Raw genomic sequence first — 20773 nt, 5'->3', positions numbered from 1 at the left:
ACAGCTTTGTGCTTTTAAGTACTAACTGCTGAGCTGATTCAATGTCTTCTCCCTCTGGTTCTGGAAGCCTTTGGAGCCAGGTGGTCGTGAGAGGGCCAGTTCTACCCCGAGTCCTCAGAGGGCCGCAAGCATTTACAAACTGGCAAGGAATCTCAACCAATTCAGGGGGTTTCTTGGAAGTCCATCTCGAGTCCACTGTATCAGTTTTCCCCCTTAATTTCAGAGAAGCAGTTACCAAGAATATACTTCTAGGAAGCCTTCTAAAGGGTAGAATACAAATATTCCCAAAGCTCACATACATGTTTTTTGAATTTTATTTTCTCTTTTTAGATGTGGTTACTCAACCAAATGAGAATGCATCTGCTATTTATGCAAAATGCTGCTTAACTGCTCAACTGCTCGATTCTACAGTGTAGAAGACAATTTTCAAAGTTTGTCTGGATTATCTACATCAGGGCTGGGATGAGGTAACCTACCTCTACAGATGCTTTTCCTTTGGTTGGTTAGGGCATTGAAGGCCAGTGTTAAGAAGGTAACACTTTGTGCGTTACTTCAAAATGTATCATAAATAAAAAACAACTTTCTGTGGCTGAAAGAACCTCACTTAGAGAAATGTTGATTTATTACCGTCATCTCTCCCTGAATAGGCCAAAATAATTAAGCCCTCTTCTCTTATGGCTAGGTCTTAGGAGGACAAAATCATGAAAGAGCCTTTTTGAAGAAGATGGACTCCAGAAAACCAGGTTCTGCTCTGATGAGCAGGGACAGCAGGGATCTCACAAAAATCTGAGCCCTGGTGATGGCCTGGAGGTGGCAGGGCTGACAAAGGGTATACAGCGTGATAGCCAGAAATTCAACTTCGTCCTTTAGCTGTCCCAAGGACAGGAAAGCTGGTGACCTGCAGAGCACAAATGAGGCCCAGAATTAACACCACAGTCACAATAACCACACCCATTCAACGGAAAGCAAACCTGGATCCAACAGAATACTTAAGCTGGGGTCAGGGGTGAGGAAATAAAGGGATAGGTGATTAGGACCATTTTTACCTTTTTCCTTGGTACACAACAAATGAGCTTACTTTCTTCATTAAAAGAAAAATGCTTAGGATTAAGGAGTACTTAATTTATTTTTATTTATTTATTTTTTTAATTTTTTTTTCAACCTTTATTTATTTTTGGGACAGAGAGAGACAGAGCATGAACGGGGGAGGGGCAGAGAGAGAGGGAGACACAGAATTGGAAACAGGCTCCAGGCTCTGAGCCATCAGCCCAGAGCCTGACGCGGGGCTCGAACTCACGGACCGCGAGATCGTGACCTGGCTGAAGTTGGACGCTTAACCGACTGCGCCACCCAGGCGCCCCAGGAGTACTTAATTTAGTTGAAACATGCGGGCAGGCTAGGGAGAAGTGAAATAAGCTATATAATAATGATCATTACCCATCAAAAGACATGTGAAGGTCTACCCACATCAGGGTGTTAGTTTCAGATAGAAAACTCTTGGAAGGCAGAGTATGTGTTTGTAGCACCTACAGCTTGTGCAATTATTATGAGTTTGAAGAAGGACCAAACCTCCAGGGGAAAAAAAAAGCTGACCTACTCTGGCCAATACTTTCAGTCACTATTATCTCCAGAGTGTCAGGCAACTACTTAATTACATGACAAAGACACAAGCCCCCCAAGGCATCTTGAGACATAGCCTGATGCCAATTTCCCCCTCAAAGAGACAAGCAATTGCTGCTGTAGGTAGGTAATGAAATAGGCTATACTTGTGCCTCGATCCAGATTACTTCTTGAAGGAATGGGATAAAGTCATGCTTTCTATTTAATTCAAGATGTGCAAACATAATACAGAGCAGAAAATTCTCCTGGATCCTGAACTCTGCTTTTGCTGTAAACCCACATGTTAAATACAGGATATTTCTCAGTCTTCAATATGCTTGAGAGAATGGAAATCTGAAACAGCAAACGCCATAGCACAAAATTTATTAGAATTATTTACCAAGTAATTTCATATACATCCAACATCAGGAAATGTCAGTTAATTTAAAAAAAAAAGAAAGAAAGAAAAGCAAAAAAAAAGCAAAGCTTCCACTAAGGTCTTTCAAAACAGTGAAAACCTCCTTGGTGACTTTAACAAACGGAATGACTAAACTAATGAAGTCCGATGTATCTCAGTCAAATCCTAAACACAATATTGCCAACATGTTTTTCTACTCAAAAGCAAACTAGCAAAGGCTCATAATTTCGTAATTACGATGTTTCTTGATTTGTGTTCTCAAATGCCACAAAAGGCTGTGATGAAAGGAAGCAAAGTGCCTCGTCTCAGCAGTCTTCTTAAAAACCTCACGTTTGCTTCCCAAAATCAGTATAAACATTTAGATTCCCCCATCTGATGAATTTCTTCACTTATTTGAGCAGGAATGCTCTCAAAACCTTATAGTCTTTACTCTTGCTTCATACTGCAGCTTTTTGATTAAACCACCAGCAAAATCCCTCGTATCTGCTGAACTAAATCACCAGACAAGAATTTGTTATAGTCTCTTCCAGGAAACCAAGATAATCTCAACACAAATTTTGGTGGCTAATATGATCCATCCCTTATATTTTGTTTCCTAATGGCAAGTATGTTGAAAAATATATCATTAATAAGTGAATTTCATAACACACAGAAATAAATGAACCTATTATACTGTAAGAACATCCACAAGTTGTCCTCACTATTCCCAATGACTTTATACTTCTAATTCTTCTTTTTCTTTTTTTAAGTAAACTCTACGCCCAATGTGGGGCTTGAACTCAAACCATGAGATCAAAAATCACATACTTTACACCACTGAGTCAGCCAGGCGCTCCTATTCCCAATGACTTTAAATATAAAATCTAATTAAACAAAAACAAAATTCCTTACCCTTTTTAACCCTGTATACCAAACAGTATAAGGGCTAAAAATGAGAAACATTTTAATAAATCTCACATTAAGAACCTTGGAAATAACTCTTCATTAGTAATGGCAGAAAAAGATAAGAAAGGGGAACACAAATTTCTCAGAGATTTTTTAAAGGAAGAATGGATTTAAGGGAAAATTCCTTTGGACTCAATAGCCTTTTTAAAATCGCCTTTTTAAAATTCTGTACCTTTCAATGCTTCAACATGATGCCAAAAAAGAATTTACTAAATAAAAGTAGCCAGGAAGGAAATCAAACATTTATAAGATATATTTATTATTTTTCTGACCAAAGTGCAATGATTTTTAAATGTCCTTAAATAACTGAAAAAAAAATTATTCAAGAAAATAAACACAAATGGGAAATTTAACCATTAGATTTTTTTTACTTCATACCAACCCTACATTTAATCTAGAAAACAAATAAAAACAAAAAACAAAAAACTCTGAATGAAATGTTATTAAAATGCTAACCAAATCATTTTACCATAAACCCAGTACATGCATTTCAAGGTTCCCCTGCTAGGAATTTTGTTAAGATCCGTTTAATCATTAATAATAATAACACTATATAATGGAGCACAGGAACACATGTCATTTGATGTGATCCTGCCCCTTACCCTCAGATTTATGTCAGAATAAAGCTGACAATTCTCCCAGGCTCTGAACCCCCAGCGACCCCATCCCAATCCCTGGAAGCAAAGAAGATGCCTTGTCATACAACTTTGTATAAGTTGTAATAAAACAAAGCCTTAAGTTTTCTTATCTTTCTGTAGGAAATGGTCAGTTATTTGATAAATACTAAAACACTTCTAGGAATTCATTTTATGAGTTTGTTTACCAAACACATTTTGCAAGAACTGACTACACAAAAAGTTCCTTTGGAATTTGGTCCACAAATTCGCTTAACAGGTTGGAAATGTAAAACCTACAAGAAAACAAAGAAGTGGGGAATCCCTAATCTTAATATGTTGTAATTACTAAAGGGATATACACACAGACTACAGAGTTTTGCTCACAGAAGGCACAAACTATAAAAGGGATATGCTTTTTGAGGAAAAACAAAGAACTAGCTGATATCCTTCTTTGTTTTGTGAGCACCATAGCTAAGATGAAGTTAGACCCGAATTCACTGTCTACTCCTGTAACCAGAAAAATTGAAGATAAAAAATTTAATTTGTCTTACTACATACTTTCCAGCCATTCATTGAGATGTAATTATGAAAGATTAAAATTGCCTTAAAAAGGGGTTGTAATAGCAGCTATCAAAGCAATATTCAAGCATGATTTCAAGGATGCTTTCAGGTTTAGAGTTAGCCTTCTTTGTCAAAAATCTTCACAACTTCATCAAAAACCTGTAAAGGACAAAGAGCAGTAATTTAAAAAGGAAGTATTATTAAAATACTATATGGCTAAGTTCCTGTTTAGAAGTCCATTTTTTTATTAATTTTCAAGATGTATCATTTAAAAAAATACATTAATTCCTTGGTTTCATCTATTTTCCTTTGGACCTCTCCCCAGCTCGTGCTTTGTCTGTCTCTCTCTCTCTCAAAAATAAAAAAACATTGGGGCGCCTGGGTGGCGCAGTCGGTTAAGCGTCCAACTTCAGCCAGGTCACGATCTCGCGGTCCGTGAGTTCGAGCCCCGCGTCAGGCTCTGGGCTGATGGCTCAGAGCCTGGAGCCTGTTTCCGATTCTGTGTCTCCCTCTCTCTCTGCCCCTCCCCCGTTCATGCTCTGTCTCTCTGTCCCAAAAATAAATAAAAACGTTGAAAAAAAAATTAAAAAAATACATAAATAAATAAATAAACATTTAAAAAATAAAAAAATAAAGATAGAGAGACACTAGAAAAGAGCTGCTGGGCACTGAGGGCTTGCACAGCAGTTTAGAGATCAGGATTTTTACAGAGTGGGAGGGAAGGGCTGGGCGCGGAAGCCCTGCGCCCCTGGGGCTCTGTGCTCTGTGACGAAGAGATGGAAGCTGCCTGGGGCCCTTGCTCTAGAAGACTCGCCATTCACTTAGAGATTTTAAAAGATGAATGTGGTCCAAATCACAGTTCTCAAAATGCCAATTTTCCAGTGCTTGAGAAAAGAGGTTTGGAATTAATAAACCACCCACTTCTTATGAAGAACAAGTCTGAAGTTGTAAAATCTATTTTAGACTCTATTCAAAAAAGGAGAAAAAAAAAATCTCATTTTTCACTAAGTCTCCCAGGTCTTGAAAAGCAAACAAACTAATCTGTCATCTTCTTTTTCTCCTGCCTACCTACCCCTTGTCCCCCAAATCACATTTTTACTGGACTTTTCTTTTAAGGCAAGCTAGGGATACTCACTTCATCAACAGACTTAGAGGCATCTATTTTCTTGACTTTCCCCATTTCTTCATATAAGTCAATAATTGGCTTTGTTGACTGAAGATAGGTCTGAATTCTGCAAAAGCAGCACATATTGCAAGGTTCTAAGTATCCACCCGCTCTCCCCCACGTTATGGAACAGCTCAGAGCACAACCCAGACCCGACCCAACCGACTCCCTTACCATCTCCTTAGACCACACACTTTACATATTTAAGCATGCCAGTTTCTTTTTCTGGACCAAAATGAGGCAGGTATTTAATCTGTGACTCAAGTTCCAAAATGAGCCCAAGGTGGTGATGTGTAAAGTCTGCAAAGTACCTCTTTTCCAAGCTCTCTCTGTTGTCATCACTTCTACCACTACTCTTTCCCCTCTCAAGACACCGTTCAATACAGATCTAGAAAGAGAAATAAATAGTACAAAAAAAAAAAAAAAAGATGTGAATTTCACATTTGCCATTCTTTTAACCTGAATGAGAACAAAGTTTGAAGAGATCACAAAAAAACCCTACATTAAAACTAATTTGTCTAATTCATTAATCAACATGCAAAGTCCTTTTAAATTTAAACATGTGGTTCAATTTATATAAACTAGGTTAAATAAGCACAGAGCATAATAAGAATTCATTCATGACTCAGTTTTTCCTGTGTACTTTTTTTTAAACCGCAATAAAAAGAAGATCTGTATGTGTATGCTTCCATCCAGGATATATTATTAACTTATTAGGTATGAATTACATGCCTCAAACTTTGTTCCATTTTGCTTACTTTTTGATAATTCCATAAATATCCAAATATTTAAGAGTCAACATATTTGCATTTGAATAAAGTATCCCTTGTTAATCGTGAATAAACATTCCTTAGTTATAAAGCTGTGGTAACATTCTAAAGTCAACTTTGAAGCATAAGTGAAAACATATTTTTGGGGGTTGGAAAAAGAGAGTTACATTTTAAAACAACTCAAAGGCTGCAACAAGCCTCTCCACCAGAGGCACATTTGCAATTCAGCCCAAGAATAGCCAACTTCCTTCAAGGCAGTTCTTTAGATTCTTATTCTTCCAGGCTGTTGGCATTAATTTAATGAAGTTCTACTGCAGCTGTCAAATAGTCAGGCCTTTTAATTAAATGACTCTGAGAAATTTGGTTATTCAAAGGTATGTCTGGGTATATTATTAGAAGTGCCAGAAAGAAAAAGAACGCTTTCCTGCTTTTTGCAAGATCATTTCACTCTTAGAAGACAAATCAAGCTATCTTGTATGTTTCTTTAAAAATAGTAAGTTTTGGGGCGCCTGGGTGGCGCAGTCGGTTGGGCGTCCGACTTCAGCCAGGTCACAATCTCACGGTCCGTGAGTTCGAGCCCCACATCAGGCTCTGGGCTGATGGCTCGGAGCCTGGAGCCTGTTTCCGATTCTGTGTCTCCCTCTCTCTCTGCCCCTCCCCCGTTCATGCTCTGTCTCTCTCTGTCCCAAAAATAAATAAATAACGTTGGGAAAAAAAAAATTAAAAAAATAAATAAATAAATAAAAATAGTAAGTTTTCCCAACTTCCGAAAAATGTTGCCCTAACGTCCTAAGGCAAGATACTCTCTGATAAGAGTGCATCCCTACGAGGTAACACTGCAGTTTCATTACCTAACATTATTGTACAAGTCAATTCTTAAAACAAACACAGTACTGCTATTTTGAAAATAAAGCAAATTTTAGGTCCACAAGGTTGCTGATGCCAAATAGTTTCTAATAGTCCAACAGCAATACAGTGCTGTTCCATCCAACCAATTTACCAGTTCAAAGCAATACTGCTGCTGACATAAAATATAAGTAAAAAATCACTTTGTGTTTCTCTAATAGTTGACCATCAGTTGGTTAAACCCCATGTGGGCAGATGAAGGTCTTCATTACCTCATTATTACAGTCAAAAAACAGAACAAAAGACACTTCTGCCTTCCCATCCATGGTCTTATTCCAACCTTGAAGGTTGTCTTGATTTCTTGGAAACCCATCAATCAAGAATTTATTCTTCTGAGCATTGGCAGCCATTGTCTGATCCATTTCCTAAAAGAAAAGGAAGATTTAGGTTCAATATAACATTAACAAAATACAACTTCTTAAGGAAGGGGGGGGATATATGAGTGTTTGCTTTGTTATTATTATTCTTCAAATCATGAGTAGAGTGGAGGGTGCATGAGGAAAAAAAACAACAACAAGACTTAAAGGAGATGATCAGGCAGGGCCCCTGGGTGGCTCAGTCGGTGAAGCGTCCGACTTTGGCTCCAGTCATAATCTGGCAGTTCATGAGTTTGAGCCCTGCATTGGGCTCTGTGCTGACAGCTCGGATTCTGTGTCTCCCTCACTCTCTGCCCCTTCCCCACTTGCATTCTTTCTCTCAAAAATAAATAAACATTAAAAAAATTTTGGAAGGGGGGGGTGGCGCCTGGGTGGCTCCGTCAGTTAAGCATCCGACTTCAGCTCAGGTCATGATCTCACAGCTTGTGGGTTCGAGCCCCGCGTCGGGCTCTGTGCTGACAGCTCAGAGCCTGGAGTGTGCTTTGCATTCTGTGCCTCCCTCTCTCTCTGACCTTCCCCCACTCACTCTGTCTCTCTCTCTCTCAAAAATAAATGAAGTGTTAAAAAAAATTTTAATTTTTTTAGGTTATAAATTAAAATTAAAAAAAAAAAAAAAGAAAAAAAAAAGATGATCCAGTGTAGTAACACAGTCACCTCAAGTTGGTGGAGTTATGGTATATACCCCTTCCCCATTTATACATATTAATAGACATACACACAGTTTCTTTTTTGTGCAGTTTCTGAATTTTCTACAGTAAGCATATATTACTTTCACATATAGATTCACAAAGTTATAAACAGCAAAAAGAAAATAGGCATTAACCAGTATCTTTGCTTAGCCATCAGAGACCCTATTCCTTCCTCTCCCCTCTCCCAAGTCATTTTTGCTGTGCTAAGAAGAACGCTACTTCTTCAGGTATTAAGACTCTCTGCAATAATTCAAGTCCAATTGCAAAAAATCCTTGGACAAATATAAAGAGACTGCCAGCATTAATTATTAGTATAAAGTTAATAGTTTTTTCAACTAAAGCTAATTAAGCTACCCAAAACACAGGTAGCAGAGGAAAGAACAGACTCAAGAAAGATAGCAAGAGCAGCACGTTTCGCCATCCTGTGCCAGTGTGAATTTGGGCACAATGTGACAATATGTGACAGGAGATGTAGATCTCTAGTCTCTAAATCCTCACCACTGCCAGCCCCCATTGGGTACACACTGACACATGACTTTGACCAACTCCAGAGCAGCCTCTATTCCAGACACCAACATCTAGTCCCCTCAGTGCTCAAACTGTTTCCTAGTTCTTCAAAAAGAGCGAGGGCTGTCAGGCCCCCTAATTCCTTTCTTTGTCTGAGGGTTGGCTTTGTCCCATCATCTAGCTTTTCCAATATTCTCCAATAATACAAAACTATTACAGAATGTTTTTGGGCCCCTGCTATAGCATTTCTACCCCAATTATGGTAGCGGAAGATACCTGAAGAGGTGCATCAATATTCCACCATCACATACATTTACTCAAGGCCTATAACCAGGGAACATGAAGAGCAAAGTCATGGCTCCTGGGGGCTCATAGTTCAGCAGGTAACAAATATGTGTAAGTAAATGTGCTAAGTCCTATGATGAGGTATGAAAGGATGCTATGATAAAACAAAGAAATTAAGCACAAACCACCTGGGAAACTGCTAGAGAGAGCTTTACCAGGGAGGTGGCCATGGAGTCCTAAATAATGAAGTGGCAAGCAGACAGGGATCAAGGTACTCCAAAGAGTGTAAACTGGATAGATAAAGGCTCAGAAATGAGAAAGCATAACAGCTTTGATGAATCTGAAGTAAGCTGAGACAGTTGAATATTAGGACACATGTAGAGAGTAGTGGGAGATAGGACTAGAAAGTAGGTAGGGGCAAGATTAATGAAGAACTTATTATGTCACACTAAGGAACTGGTTTTTATCCTGGAAGCAACAGAGGACCACTAAGGAATTTTAAGCAGAAGAATATGCTTACATCACCTTCTGGAAAAAAATCACCTTGACTGTACCATGAAGGACGAACTCGAAGGGGACAAGCATGGATTAAAGGCAAAAGACTCATGAGGAGGCTCCAATAATGGTCCAGGTAAGAAAAAGAGGATCTGAACTAAGGTGACAGTAGTAATAGAGAAAACAGACTAAGTCAAAGAGGGTTAAGAGGAAGATAATCGGGGTGCCTGGATGGCTCAGTCAGTTAAGCATCTGACTCTTGGTTTCGGCTCAAGTCATGATTACGGTTCATGAGTTCAAGCCCCGCATCAGGCCCTGCGCTGACGGTGCAGCATGGAGCCTGTTTGGGATTCTGTATCTCCCTATCTCAGCTCCTTCACCACTTGCACTCTCTCTTGCTCTCTCAAAATAAATAAATAAACTTAAAAAAAGGAAAGTCACTGGAAGAGCTGCTCACTGAATGGATTTGGGAAAGTGAAGAAGAGGTGGAAAATACAGGATGGCCCCAGGTTTCTGGCTTGGGCAGCTGCACAGATGGCAGAACCATTGACCAGGACAAGAAATAAAAGGTGATCACATTCTCGAGGTTATGCTGATAACGCTGAGATACTTGTCAAATACTCAGATGGATGTCTAGTAGTCAGAAATATAGGTCTGGAGTTCAGAAAAAAAAGATGTGTGCCAGCGCTGTAGGTTTTAGCATTTATTAGCACAGTGAAAGCCTTGGGCATGGCTAAAACCATCCATCACGAAATATATAAAAGGAGAGGAGAACCAAGGATAAAACCCTGCGAAGCATCATGGTTTAGAAACTTGCAGAAGATGAGCTATCAAAGGAAACATAAGAAACAACAGCCACTGAAGTAGGAAAGAATAAAAAAAATGGTATCACAGAGAACAAAGAAGGTTTGAGAAGATATGAATAGAGTTAACTGCTATGAGAAAAACGAAGACAAATATCCCCTAGATTTGATAAGGAAGAACATTGGTAACAACAGCAAGAATCGTTTCAATGAAGATGGAAACAGTACCTGACTCCAAAGGGTTGAAGAGGAGGAAGTAAAAAAGTGAAAAATGCAGACCACTTTTTCACAGTGCTTAGTGATAAAGTGGAGAAAAAGGCATTAAATCCAGAGAATAGGGGAGGATACACTCTGGAGTGGAAGCAGGTTACTCCCATCTCTGAAACAAAAGGTAAGAATGTGTGTAAATGAGCCACTACTCCTCATCCTCAAGGTTCTGTGGTTCTGTCCTGGTGCTCAGATATCTCTTTTCCATTGGGCTTCAACTATTTCTTACTGTTCTCACTCTTGCATTTCTCCTTCACTATTTCTTATATATGAAAAAACCTGTTAATAAATAGTCTTAGAAATCTATAGTGGAGAGTTACCATGTAAATCCAAGATCTCTGTTTTTAAGATGGGACATATTATAATTTCATAGCTATTAATCTTGGCATTTCACACCGAAGATGGTGACACATTGACCAGAAAAGGAAACATCGAAATTGAGAGCCGGGCAACAATGAGAGGGTCATGGGAAGCAGGAAAAAAAGGAAGGGGGAGAATGAAGGAAGGAAGAAAGAAGGCTTACAAGAAAACAGAAAAGGGAAAGGACGTGGGGAAGGAAGAAGAGGAGGGGAAGGAAAAAAGGAAGAAGACAGAAATGGAAGTGAGACAATTTCTGCACGTTGGGGAAGGATCAAGTACACACATATGGATGTTAAGTTCAGCTGTAGCCGATCCTAGTTCTAGGCAGAGAATGCTTGCTACTGTCCAATTTCTTCCCAGGTGAAAAGTAGAATTTCTAGTTCTGCCATTCTCAAACACCATGACCACCTACCACAAGCAAGAAACTTAGTACTCTCATTTTTTTTTCATTACTCAAAGGAAAGGTAGATTTACTTTCTCATTTCCTTGCTGGTTTGAACTGGTTGGCATTCACTCCTTACCCTCTTTAACAAACTGATGGTTATCTCAACTGGCACAATCTTTCCATCTTTAATGTACTTTTCAATGAGTTCACCATACTGTGAATCTGGGTTCTTCCTTTCATCACGAAGGAGTTCTCCTGCAGAAAGGTGTGTGTAGCCATATTTCTGAAAGGAACAACACAAAGGGAAAAAAATTAGAATATATTCAACCCAATGATAGGACTATCAATTTTTTTCCTTCATGTTAATTTCTATGTTCTAATTTTTCTACAATAAATAAGCTTTGCTTGTACATTAAACAAATAATTGTTAAAAATTTAAAGAGATTTCATACAATCAAATTTGCTTAAAAAATACTCTTAACCTGGTAGGGCATGGTGGCTACAATGTTCACACACCACAAAATCATCCAGGAATTTGTGTAACTATTCAAGGCATTAACATTTCATTATAATCCCTCACAAAACACAGTTTAAATGTCATTAATAATGTTCAAAAATGCATAACAAAAACCTATACAATTCAAGGCAAAAAAAATAAAAATAAAAAATCCTACCAGTGTTGGCTGTATCCACCTTCTACAAAATCTCTACTTCCGTTCCTTAAACTCAACACACCTAAACTGAACTCATCAGCATTTACACTAACCCCATTCTTCTGGTCTGTTCCCTTTCTCAGTAAATAGCAGAAGTCCTACCTCCTACACAAAATTAGCTTCGAGAGTGGTCACATTAATCAAATAGAGCCTTCTCTACCTATCACTGTATCACTGTCTCTCTACCTAGACCAGTACCTTCCTTACCTTTCTTCAAAGTCCACTGCCTCTTCCTCCTCTAGTTGCAACTAGAGGTCTCATCTGTAAATTGGGAATACACATAGCTATTTTATAAGTTATGGCTAAATAAGATAATGTATATACATTGCCTACCAAAAAGCCTGCACATAGCAGGGGATAAAAGTCACCAATTACTTCATTGCTATTATGAAGATACTTATCTTAAATAAGCTAGAAGCATTTTTTCTATTATATATACACCATTTTATATGTGTGTACACAAACACCCACACATGCATATGTACTCATTTTGATGGTTTTTTTTTTTTTTTAATTTTTTTTTTTCAACGTTTATTTTTTTTTGGGACAGAGAGAGACAGAGCATGAACGGGGGAGGGGCAGAGAGAGAGGGAGACACAGAATCGGAAACAGGCTCCAGGCTCTGAGCCATCAGCCCAGAGCCTGACGCGGGGCTCGAACTCACGGACCGCGAGATCGTGACCTGGCTGAAATCGGACGCTTAACCGACTGCGCCACCCAGGCGCCCCATTGATGGTTTTTATAGAAAGACCAATCAAGAGGCTTAACTGAGGTAATAGCTATGAATAGCCAACGAAAAGTCAGTAGTATAATTATGACTATGACGATCATTATTATGTAGGACTTACAAATGATGCACTAGGTGCAGGGTACAAGGTAGTAGTTGAATTAAGTCATATAAAATGCTACAGTATTGTGGGCGCCTGGGCGGTTCAGTCGGTTAAGTGTCCGACTCTTGGTTTCGGCTCAGGTCAGGTCATGACCTCGCAGTTCATGAGTTCAAGCCCCGCATCAGGCTTCAGGCTCTGCCCTAACAGCACGGAGACTGCCTGGGATTCTCTCTCTGCCCCTCCTCTGCTCTATCTCTCAAAATAAATAAACAAAAAAACCAAAAAACAACAACAAAAAAGGTACAGTATTGGTCTGCCGTTTCCCCATGACTGGAATGAGAAAACAATGCTGATCTAAGAGACCATTCTGAATAATGAAAAGCTTCTTCCTCTACATGAACATATACATTCCCTTTTATTAAGTCAAAAGAACTAAAGAATCTTTTTTTTTTTTTTAGTTTTTATTTATTTATTTTGAGAGAGAGAGAGACCCTGTGAGTGGAAGGAGGGGCAGGGAGAGGAGGAGAGAGAGAATCCCAAGCAGGCTCCACAGTCAGCGCAGAGCCCAACACGGAGCTCCATCCCACAAACCCATGAGATCATAACCTGAGCAGAAATCAAGAGTCAGACGCTTACTGGGCCACCCAGGTACCCCTAAAATCTATTTTTACAACATTTTTACTCTCAAATATCAGGGCATTCAGAACTATATTCAATTTTTGGTTACAAAAATCATCTCTCCCCAAATTCTTAAGACTCCCTAAATGAGACTTTATCTCATGCATACTTAAGTGTGCAATAAACGTTTAAGATCTTAAATTTATCTTTAATTCCAACATTAAGATTTGAGGAAGCCTACAATCCCACCTCCTACTTTTAAAGTACAATGTTTCGGGGCGCCTAGGTGGCTCAGTCGGTTAAGGTCTGACTTCAGCTCAGGTCATGATCTCGCTGGGTTTGTGAGTTCGAGCCCCGTGTCGGGCTCGGTGCTAACACCTCAGAGCCTGGAGCCTCCTTCAGATTCTGTGTCTCCTCCTCTCTCTGCCCCTCCCATGCTCATGCTCTGTCTCTATCTCTCAATAATAAATAAACGCTAAAAAAATAAAAAATAAATAAAGTACAATGTTTCAATTGCACTCATAAAAACTCTCTCAATTACCCAGGTTATGGTGAGTCTTCTTTTTTTGGATTACAGAAGCCTTACATTCTTTACCCCTTTTCTATTTCCAAACATCGTTGGCTAAACTTATTCTTGCCGAACTAGTTCTAAGCTAGCAGTAAGGTAGTCAGCAAAGGAAAACAAACTCTAAAATAGTTTATTTGCTGACTAAAATTGGGCATAAAGTTGGAGGAGAATAAACAAAACCGCAGTGTCACTCATGTCTCTTAGTCACACAGTCCCTACCATTAGAATAATCAAAAGTGTATTTAGTTGTTATAATAGGGTTTAAAGAAAAAAAACCCCTCCCATCGTTTACAGAAAATGGAAATACAAAATGTTTAATTATTTAAACTGTTATTTTAAAATTACTTCCACACACCATTTTTAAATGCCTATTTTGATCACCAAGCATAAGCAAACTTCTGAAAATGGGTGTTGTAGAAAAGGCCTTATAAAAAAAATGAGGCGTGACCCACTTTCCCACTCACTATTACAATTTTCAAAAAGCAGTTTGCAACTAGTGTCCATAAAATTTTATAGCAGTCCCATTTCCTACAGTTTACTTTGTTTTCTGCTTGGAAGTCTATGCTTGCTGGATGTTCTCATCTGGTCTAGAGATTATAGCATATGGTAATATTGAATAAATGCAGAGACAAACAGTACTAAACAATGGCAAATGCTTAGTGAAACACAAACCACACAGATCGCTCTGTAGAGATTGCCTCTGCTGCATGAACAACATACATTTAGAAGCCCAGCTAGCAATTTAGAAATTAGTATATACAGTGTTTATTTCCTGACACTGGAGCACTCAAATTTGTAAGCTCTATATTGCATTAAAGTAGGTTTTGGCATATCACTTTTTTAAAAGAGAAACTAGTTGTAAACTGAAGTATACAAATGATATTTAAAAAAAAAAAAATCACACAGTTGGTCAAAAAGAGAGAAAATAACCTTATCTGCAAAGTCTAAGGAAACAAGGAATTTAAATTAGAACGATGTCAAATCTATACATGTGTCTTCCTACTGTTCATTCACATTCCATCTTTAAAAATCCTCTATTTACCACTTTTTTATACTATATTTTTCTTAAGGATTTTGCTGAAGCTTTCCTCTTACCACAGAGTTTCTACAACAAAAAGCAACTATCACTTACACACTAGCTATTATGGTATTTTAATAACAGCTAGACTTTAAAGAGCATGTTTTTAAAGCATTCTGTTGTCATTAAGTAGTCACTGATGCCAATTCTGAGGAAAGCAAGAATGGCTTTTTCTCAGGCTTAACCAAAACTCTTTCACATTCTCTGAATTTCCTAGCAATTAAAACCTAGTGGGTCACTAACTGCAGTCTTAAGAACAACATTCAAAACCACAGCAGGTTATAAATACTATAAACTACAATAAATACAATTACAAGCTACTATTCAACTAAAAATAGTTTTCTAGTGACAAATATATAAACTCAATTCATTTAGAGTAACAGTCTAAATTTTTTACTTTCATTTTCTCCTTTAAGAAACTGAAAACTCAATAAATTTTTATAAACCATATACTAAGACTTGGAAGGAGAGGGAAAAAAGCACCATGTTCTCAATAAGGACAGAATGGCACTCTGTGTAATTATAACTAGGTGAAGGTTGACAATTTATGGTATCAAATCTCCAATCAACTTGATGGACTTCTCTCCCTTCTTAGCAATCATCTTTCCTTCTTTCTAAATTTAGGTAATGTGGTGTTATGTGAACAAAGACAATGATAAAAACAATAAAAAACAAAACCACAACAAAAAAAAGAGTTCAAGGTAAAAATGATGCATAAATGGCAAGTCCTTGGAAGCAAGAAGAGATCCAGATGCCAGACACCTCCTCCTGTTAGTGTGGCAATTAGAAAGTACCACAGACTGTGACTGAGCCTCACAAGAGAGGGAACATAGCAGATACATTAGCTACAAATATACATATACAGATATATACATATATGTATATATATACATATACATATGCGTATATATACATATACATATATATCTTTTTAATTTTTTTAAATATTTTTAATTTTTTTTAATATTTATTTTTGAGAAACAGAGTGAGACAAAGCGTGAGCAGGGGAGGGGCAGAGAGAAGGAGACACAGAATCTGAAGCAGGCTCCAGGCTCCAAGCAAGCGGTCAGCACTGTGAGATCATGACCTGAGTCGAAGTCGGACGCTCAACGGACTGAGCCACCCAGGTGCCCTGCTACAAATATATTTTTAATGCAACTGTGTGAGTTAAAATTACTGGGTATCCTTTAAATATTGGATGCATCTTTAAAGCATTTAAGACTACGTTTACTTTGCATTCCTTATAAGATTAGTGACCCTTAAAACCTAATTTTGGTTCTGTACTGTCAATAATGTACCTTCAGCAGCACACCCAGAAATGCTGCAAGGACTATCCCAAGCCATCCAGACTCACTAGTCTGGTGCCTGCTGCAAACAATAGCTTTAGAGCCTACAGCCTCCCAGCAACACTTTATGTAAGGCTCTCATTTATTTCAAAGGCATTTCCAATAGAACTTTTTCCAATTACTCTAAATGAGATGTCTGATAAGGACCTTCCAAGAACAGAATCTGCCAGTCTTGGGGAACTTACTTTACTTGGAATGTAAAAACTGCTGCACAGTGCCCAGATGCTTAAAACTGGTCAAACGTTTAAGGTTCCTTCCAGTTTTACCTATAGAGGGTTAGAGAAAGGGTCTTTCCTATAATCACCATTAAAGAAAGGTTAGCATTAAAAGAAAGGAAAAAAAACAACTGTTCAGTGCAAGAAACGCTGAGCGTAATAGTTGATTTAAATTGCTAGTAGATTTCCAATCTCATTTTTAGTCTGCCCTTGCTGTATTTCCAAATGCATGAATTGCACTTCACCATGCCTATTTAATTGCAAATCTACATATTAACTATAAACTACAGAAATTATAAACTGAGCTAAATCTTTTCTTAAACAAAAAGCTTTAGCAGACAGATTTTAAATTAACATGAAGCATACTTCTTTTTCTAATTAAAGAGTGGTATTTTAAAAGCTTATACCCTGAAAAGAGGGATATAATCCATTCAACTGCACACAATTACAACACTATTCATTTTCCTCAATGTTTTGCTCTTCCTAGAAGACAACCTTAATTCAGGCAATACTTGGAACTTAATTTAAATCCATAAATATTTATTGAGTGCCTATGAAGTGCCAGGCAATGTGCTGATTTCAGGGGAAGTAAATAGGATGCAATAGTGACTTGTACATTAAAGTGACTTGAGCTGTATGATTAACTAATAAGACAATTCTTCATCTTGCATAGCTTTTCCTAAGGAATTCAGTCTTTACCAGCACTGTCTTCTGGGGGAAGAAGTTGATTCTTCAGAGGCAGTGCAAGAAGACAGAACAATAAACAAAACTCAGAGCAAAGGTGAGTTAGAAGCCACCCAATACTGTTTCCCCATTTCTGTAAGCCTGCATGTTTCCAAAAATCCTCAGATAACTGAGGATTTGGGTACCTGATTTATATACCAAATGGTCCCTATAGCAACTGTGAATTGGAATTTTCACACTCCAATTTCATTCCAGTTGGTCATTTCCAGTATTTTTCTTTTAATTCATCTCATTCATTCTGAATCAATCTGTCTTCCCTACATTAGAAGGGCATGGAAAATGGTCAAAGATGAAGACCAGGCCCAGAAACCTCATGGGATTCCAGGAGCTCAGGGGCAGTAATTTGAAAACTTCCAACATTAATGGATAGGTACAGATGTCTTGTTAATCTTAGAAAACACTCTCTGGGGGCGCCTGGGTGGCTCAGTCGGTTGAGCGTCCGACTTCGGCCCAGGTCATGATCTCACAGTTCGTGAGTTCGAGCCCCACATCAGGCTCTGGGCTGACAGCTTAGAGCCTGGAGCCCACTTCGGATTCTGTGTCTCCCTCTGTCTGCCCCTCCGCTGCTTGCACTCTGTCTCCCACATTGTCTCAAAAATAAACCTTAAGAAGAAAAATTTAAAAAAAAAAAAAAGAAAAGAAAATACTCTCTGATCTTATTAACTGAATGATCAATTCTTATAGTCACTGTAGAGCCTACAAGCTACACACTCATATCACTAAAACCCAAATATTGTTGCAGGTGGCCTAAGAGCCTAGAGTTCAGTTAATTCATTTCCTGTGAGAACACTTGGAGGACATAAATGAAACCACTTACATGAAGCCCTTGCCTCTCTATTTCACCTTAGGAAAGAGAGTTTTTAAAATATTAAGCAGGCCTAATTGTATTTCTTATTTTTAAAAAATAAATAACATTAAAATCAGAATATCATTTACCTGGGGAATACCAAAAGTAATAAAGCCACCCTAAGAGATACTTGAGAATGCAATTTGTAAAAAGACTCAAAATAACCACAACATTTTGGGGCGCCTGAGTGCTCAGATGGTTAAGCGTCCAACTTCAGCTCAGGTCATGATCTCATGGCTCATGAGTTTGAGCCCCACGTTGGGCTCTGTGCTGACAGCTCAGAGCCTGGAGCCTGCTTCAGATTCTGTGTCTCCCTCTCTCTCTCTCTCTGCCCCTCCCCGGCTGACACTCTGTGTCTCTCTCTCTCAAAAATAAATAAAAAACATTATGGGGCACCTGAGTGGCTCAGTCGGTTAAGCATCTGACTTCAGCTCAGGTCATGATCTTGCAATTTGAGAGTTCGAACCCTGCATGGGGTTCTGTGTTGACACCTCAGAGCCTAGAGCCAGCTCCAGATTCTGTGCCTCCCTCTCTCTCTGCTCCTTTCCACCTTGCACTCTGTCTCTCACTCTCTCAAAAGTAAATAAACATTAAAAAATTAAAAATAAATAAATAAATAACATTTAAAAAAGTTTTTAAATAACCACATTTTAATAGCTCAGGTTCTCCTTAAGGGCTAGAATTTATCTGGATTTACGAATCAACTTGAGTAAAATGTGCAAAGGATAACAAACTCTGAATTCAATAATATATGCAAACATAGCATTTGAGCATCTGCAAAATTACCATACTAATGGCAAAATGCAGCTACAGAAATACAGAATCCAGCAACAACCACAAGAAAAGAACCTTGCATGAAGTCACGTACTCAGAACACCGAACTGAAAGTTAAGGGATCAAGTCTTAAAATTAAACACTCACAACCCTGTGTGACACTGGAAAATTTATGTAACCTTAGAGCTCAGTTTCTTCATCTGTAAAACAGAATTATTATTTATATTACCAGAAATAATACCTACACTACACTATCAGCTGCAGCATAGTATCATTAGCTATTATAACTAGAGGTGTCTCCTAAAGAACATACTCCTAAAAACATTGCTAGATTCAAACCTACTATGAGAGCGCAAACTCCCAGATCCCATTCCAGTTATTCCAAAGTCCACAATAATCAGTGGCTACCCTAACAAATTACATACCAACAAATGAAAAATACTACCAAACTGGCTCAACAGCATACAAAATGTACACAGGAAAGGAACAAAAGCAATAATAATAACAACTAAGTATAGAACTAGTATAGTATGATAAATGACAGTCCAATCCACTATGCAAATAGCCTCAAATACACAGTCTCCAACAAATGGCAACAGTGATATATTTGAGTACATTTAAAAATTTATGAGAACCAACAAGAATTTATCTTGCTTACTATCTTCTTATAAACAAACAGATCAATTTCAAACCCACTAGCAATGACTAATTAGAAAATACACATTTTAAAAAAGATCCTATTCAAAACAGCAATAGAAACATAAATTTAGGATTAAGCCTACAACTAATGTGTAAAAATTATATAAAGAAATTAGAAACCCTTGAAACTATTATTATCAAAAGATGGTATGGGGCGCTGCCTCGCTGGCTCAGCCAGAAGCAAAGAGCATGTGACCCTTGATCTTGGGGTTGTGAGTTTGAGCCTCATGTTGGGCAAAAAACTGACTTAAAAAAATAAATCTTTTTAATAAATAAATAAACAAACAAGGCATTCTTTGCTTCTGTGTTCCTGAACAAAAAGATGCAATACTGTAAGTATTTTAAAATTCCACAAATTAATCTATGAATTTATTGCAACCTCAATCAAAATTCAACTGGAATTGATTTTTTAATGAAACCTAATGAACGGATTCTCAAGTTTATCAGAGTAAATGTGAGAAGAGAATGGCCAAAACTGAAAATAATTTTAACAACTACAAGTGGGACTTGTCCCACCACGTGGCATAAAATATTATAAAACTACAGTAATTAAAACAGTATACTAGTATAAAAATAGGCAAACAGAACAATGAAAGTGAACAGTCCAGGAACAGAGCCAAGTAAGTGTAAATGGGTATTCAATAAATGACAGACTTAGCATCTAAAATTCAAGGAGCGGGGGCGCCTGGCTGGCTCAGTTGGTACAGTATGCAACTCTTGATCTTGGGGCTGTGAGTTTGAGCCCCATATTGGCATAGAGTAAAACTCAACACAGAAAAGAACTATTTAATAAGTGATACTTGTGCAACTAGGTACACACAATTAAATTAGATACCCACATCATACCATATGCAAAATTAAAACAACACAAGCAAAAAAACTCTATGACACTACTGGAGGAAAATAATCCTGAGATAGAAAAGGCATTCTAAAACAAGAACCAAGTCAGTTAAGGTTTATGTTTGACAACATAAATAATAAACACTTAATGAACAAAGAAAGATATCATAAATATAATCAAATAACAGGCTAGAGCATGGAAGAAAATGTTTTCACCATACAAAGGTGACAGGGTAATATACACTGTACATAAAGAGATCATACTCAGGCACCTGGGTAGCTCAGTCAGTTAAGCATCTGAATCTTGATTTCGGCTCAGGTCATGATCTCATGGATTGTGAGATTGAGCCCC

The 20773-nt window shown here is 37.9% G+C and overlaps 1 protein-coding gene across 2 annotated transcripts in view; it reads right to left on the bottom strand.

Moving 5' to 3' along the window:
• Window positions 1-296: 296 nt before the first annotated feature.
• Window positions 297-20773, bottom strand: part of CMPK1 (cytidine/uridine monophosphate kinase 1) — a 37627-nt gene continuing 17150 nt past the window's right edge. The window contains exons 2-7 of one of the 2 annotated variants that reach the window (XR_005788541.1): window positions 11286-11432; window positions 7194-7346; window positions 5617-5693; window positions 5276-5372; window positions 4183-4299; window positions 297-898 (exon numbers count right to left, since the gene is read on the bottom strand). Coding sequence is in view for 1 of the 2 variants with exons in the window: in XM_040470162.1 (XP_040326096.1) it covers window positions 4258-4299; window positions 5276-5372; window positions 5617-5693; window positions 7194-7346; window positions 11286-11432 (516 nt within the window). In the remaining variant the exon portion in view is untranslated. Of the gene's footprint in view, window positions 899-3386; window positions 4300-5275; window positions 5373-5616; window positions 5694-7193; window positions 7347-11285; window positions 11433-20773 lie in introns of those variants that run through there. The other variant, XM_040470162.1, reaches the window with a different exon arrangement.

The sequence above is a fragment of the Herpailurus yagouaroundi genome, unplaced genomic scaffold (assembly GCF_014898765.1).
Source record: "Herpailurus yagouaroundi ecotype Mexico unplaced genomic scaffold, PumYag 77, whole genome shotgun sequence".
Classification (NCBI taxonomy): domain Eukaryota; kingdom Metazoa; phylum Chordata; class Mammalia; order Carnivora; family Felidae; genus Herpailurus; species Herpailurus yagouaroundi.
The sequence above is the reverse complement of the archived record's forward strand: the minus strand, read 5'-3'. Positions and strand labels throughout refer to the sequence as shown.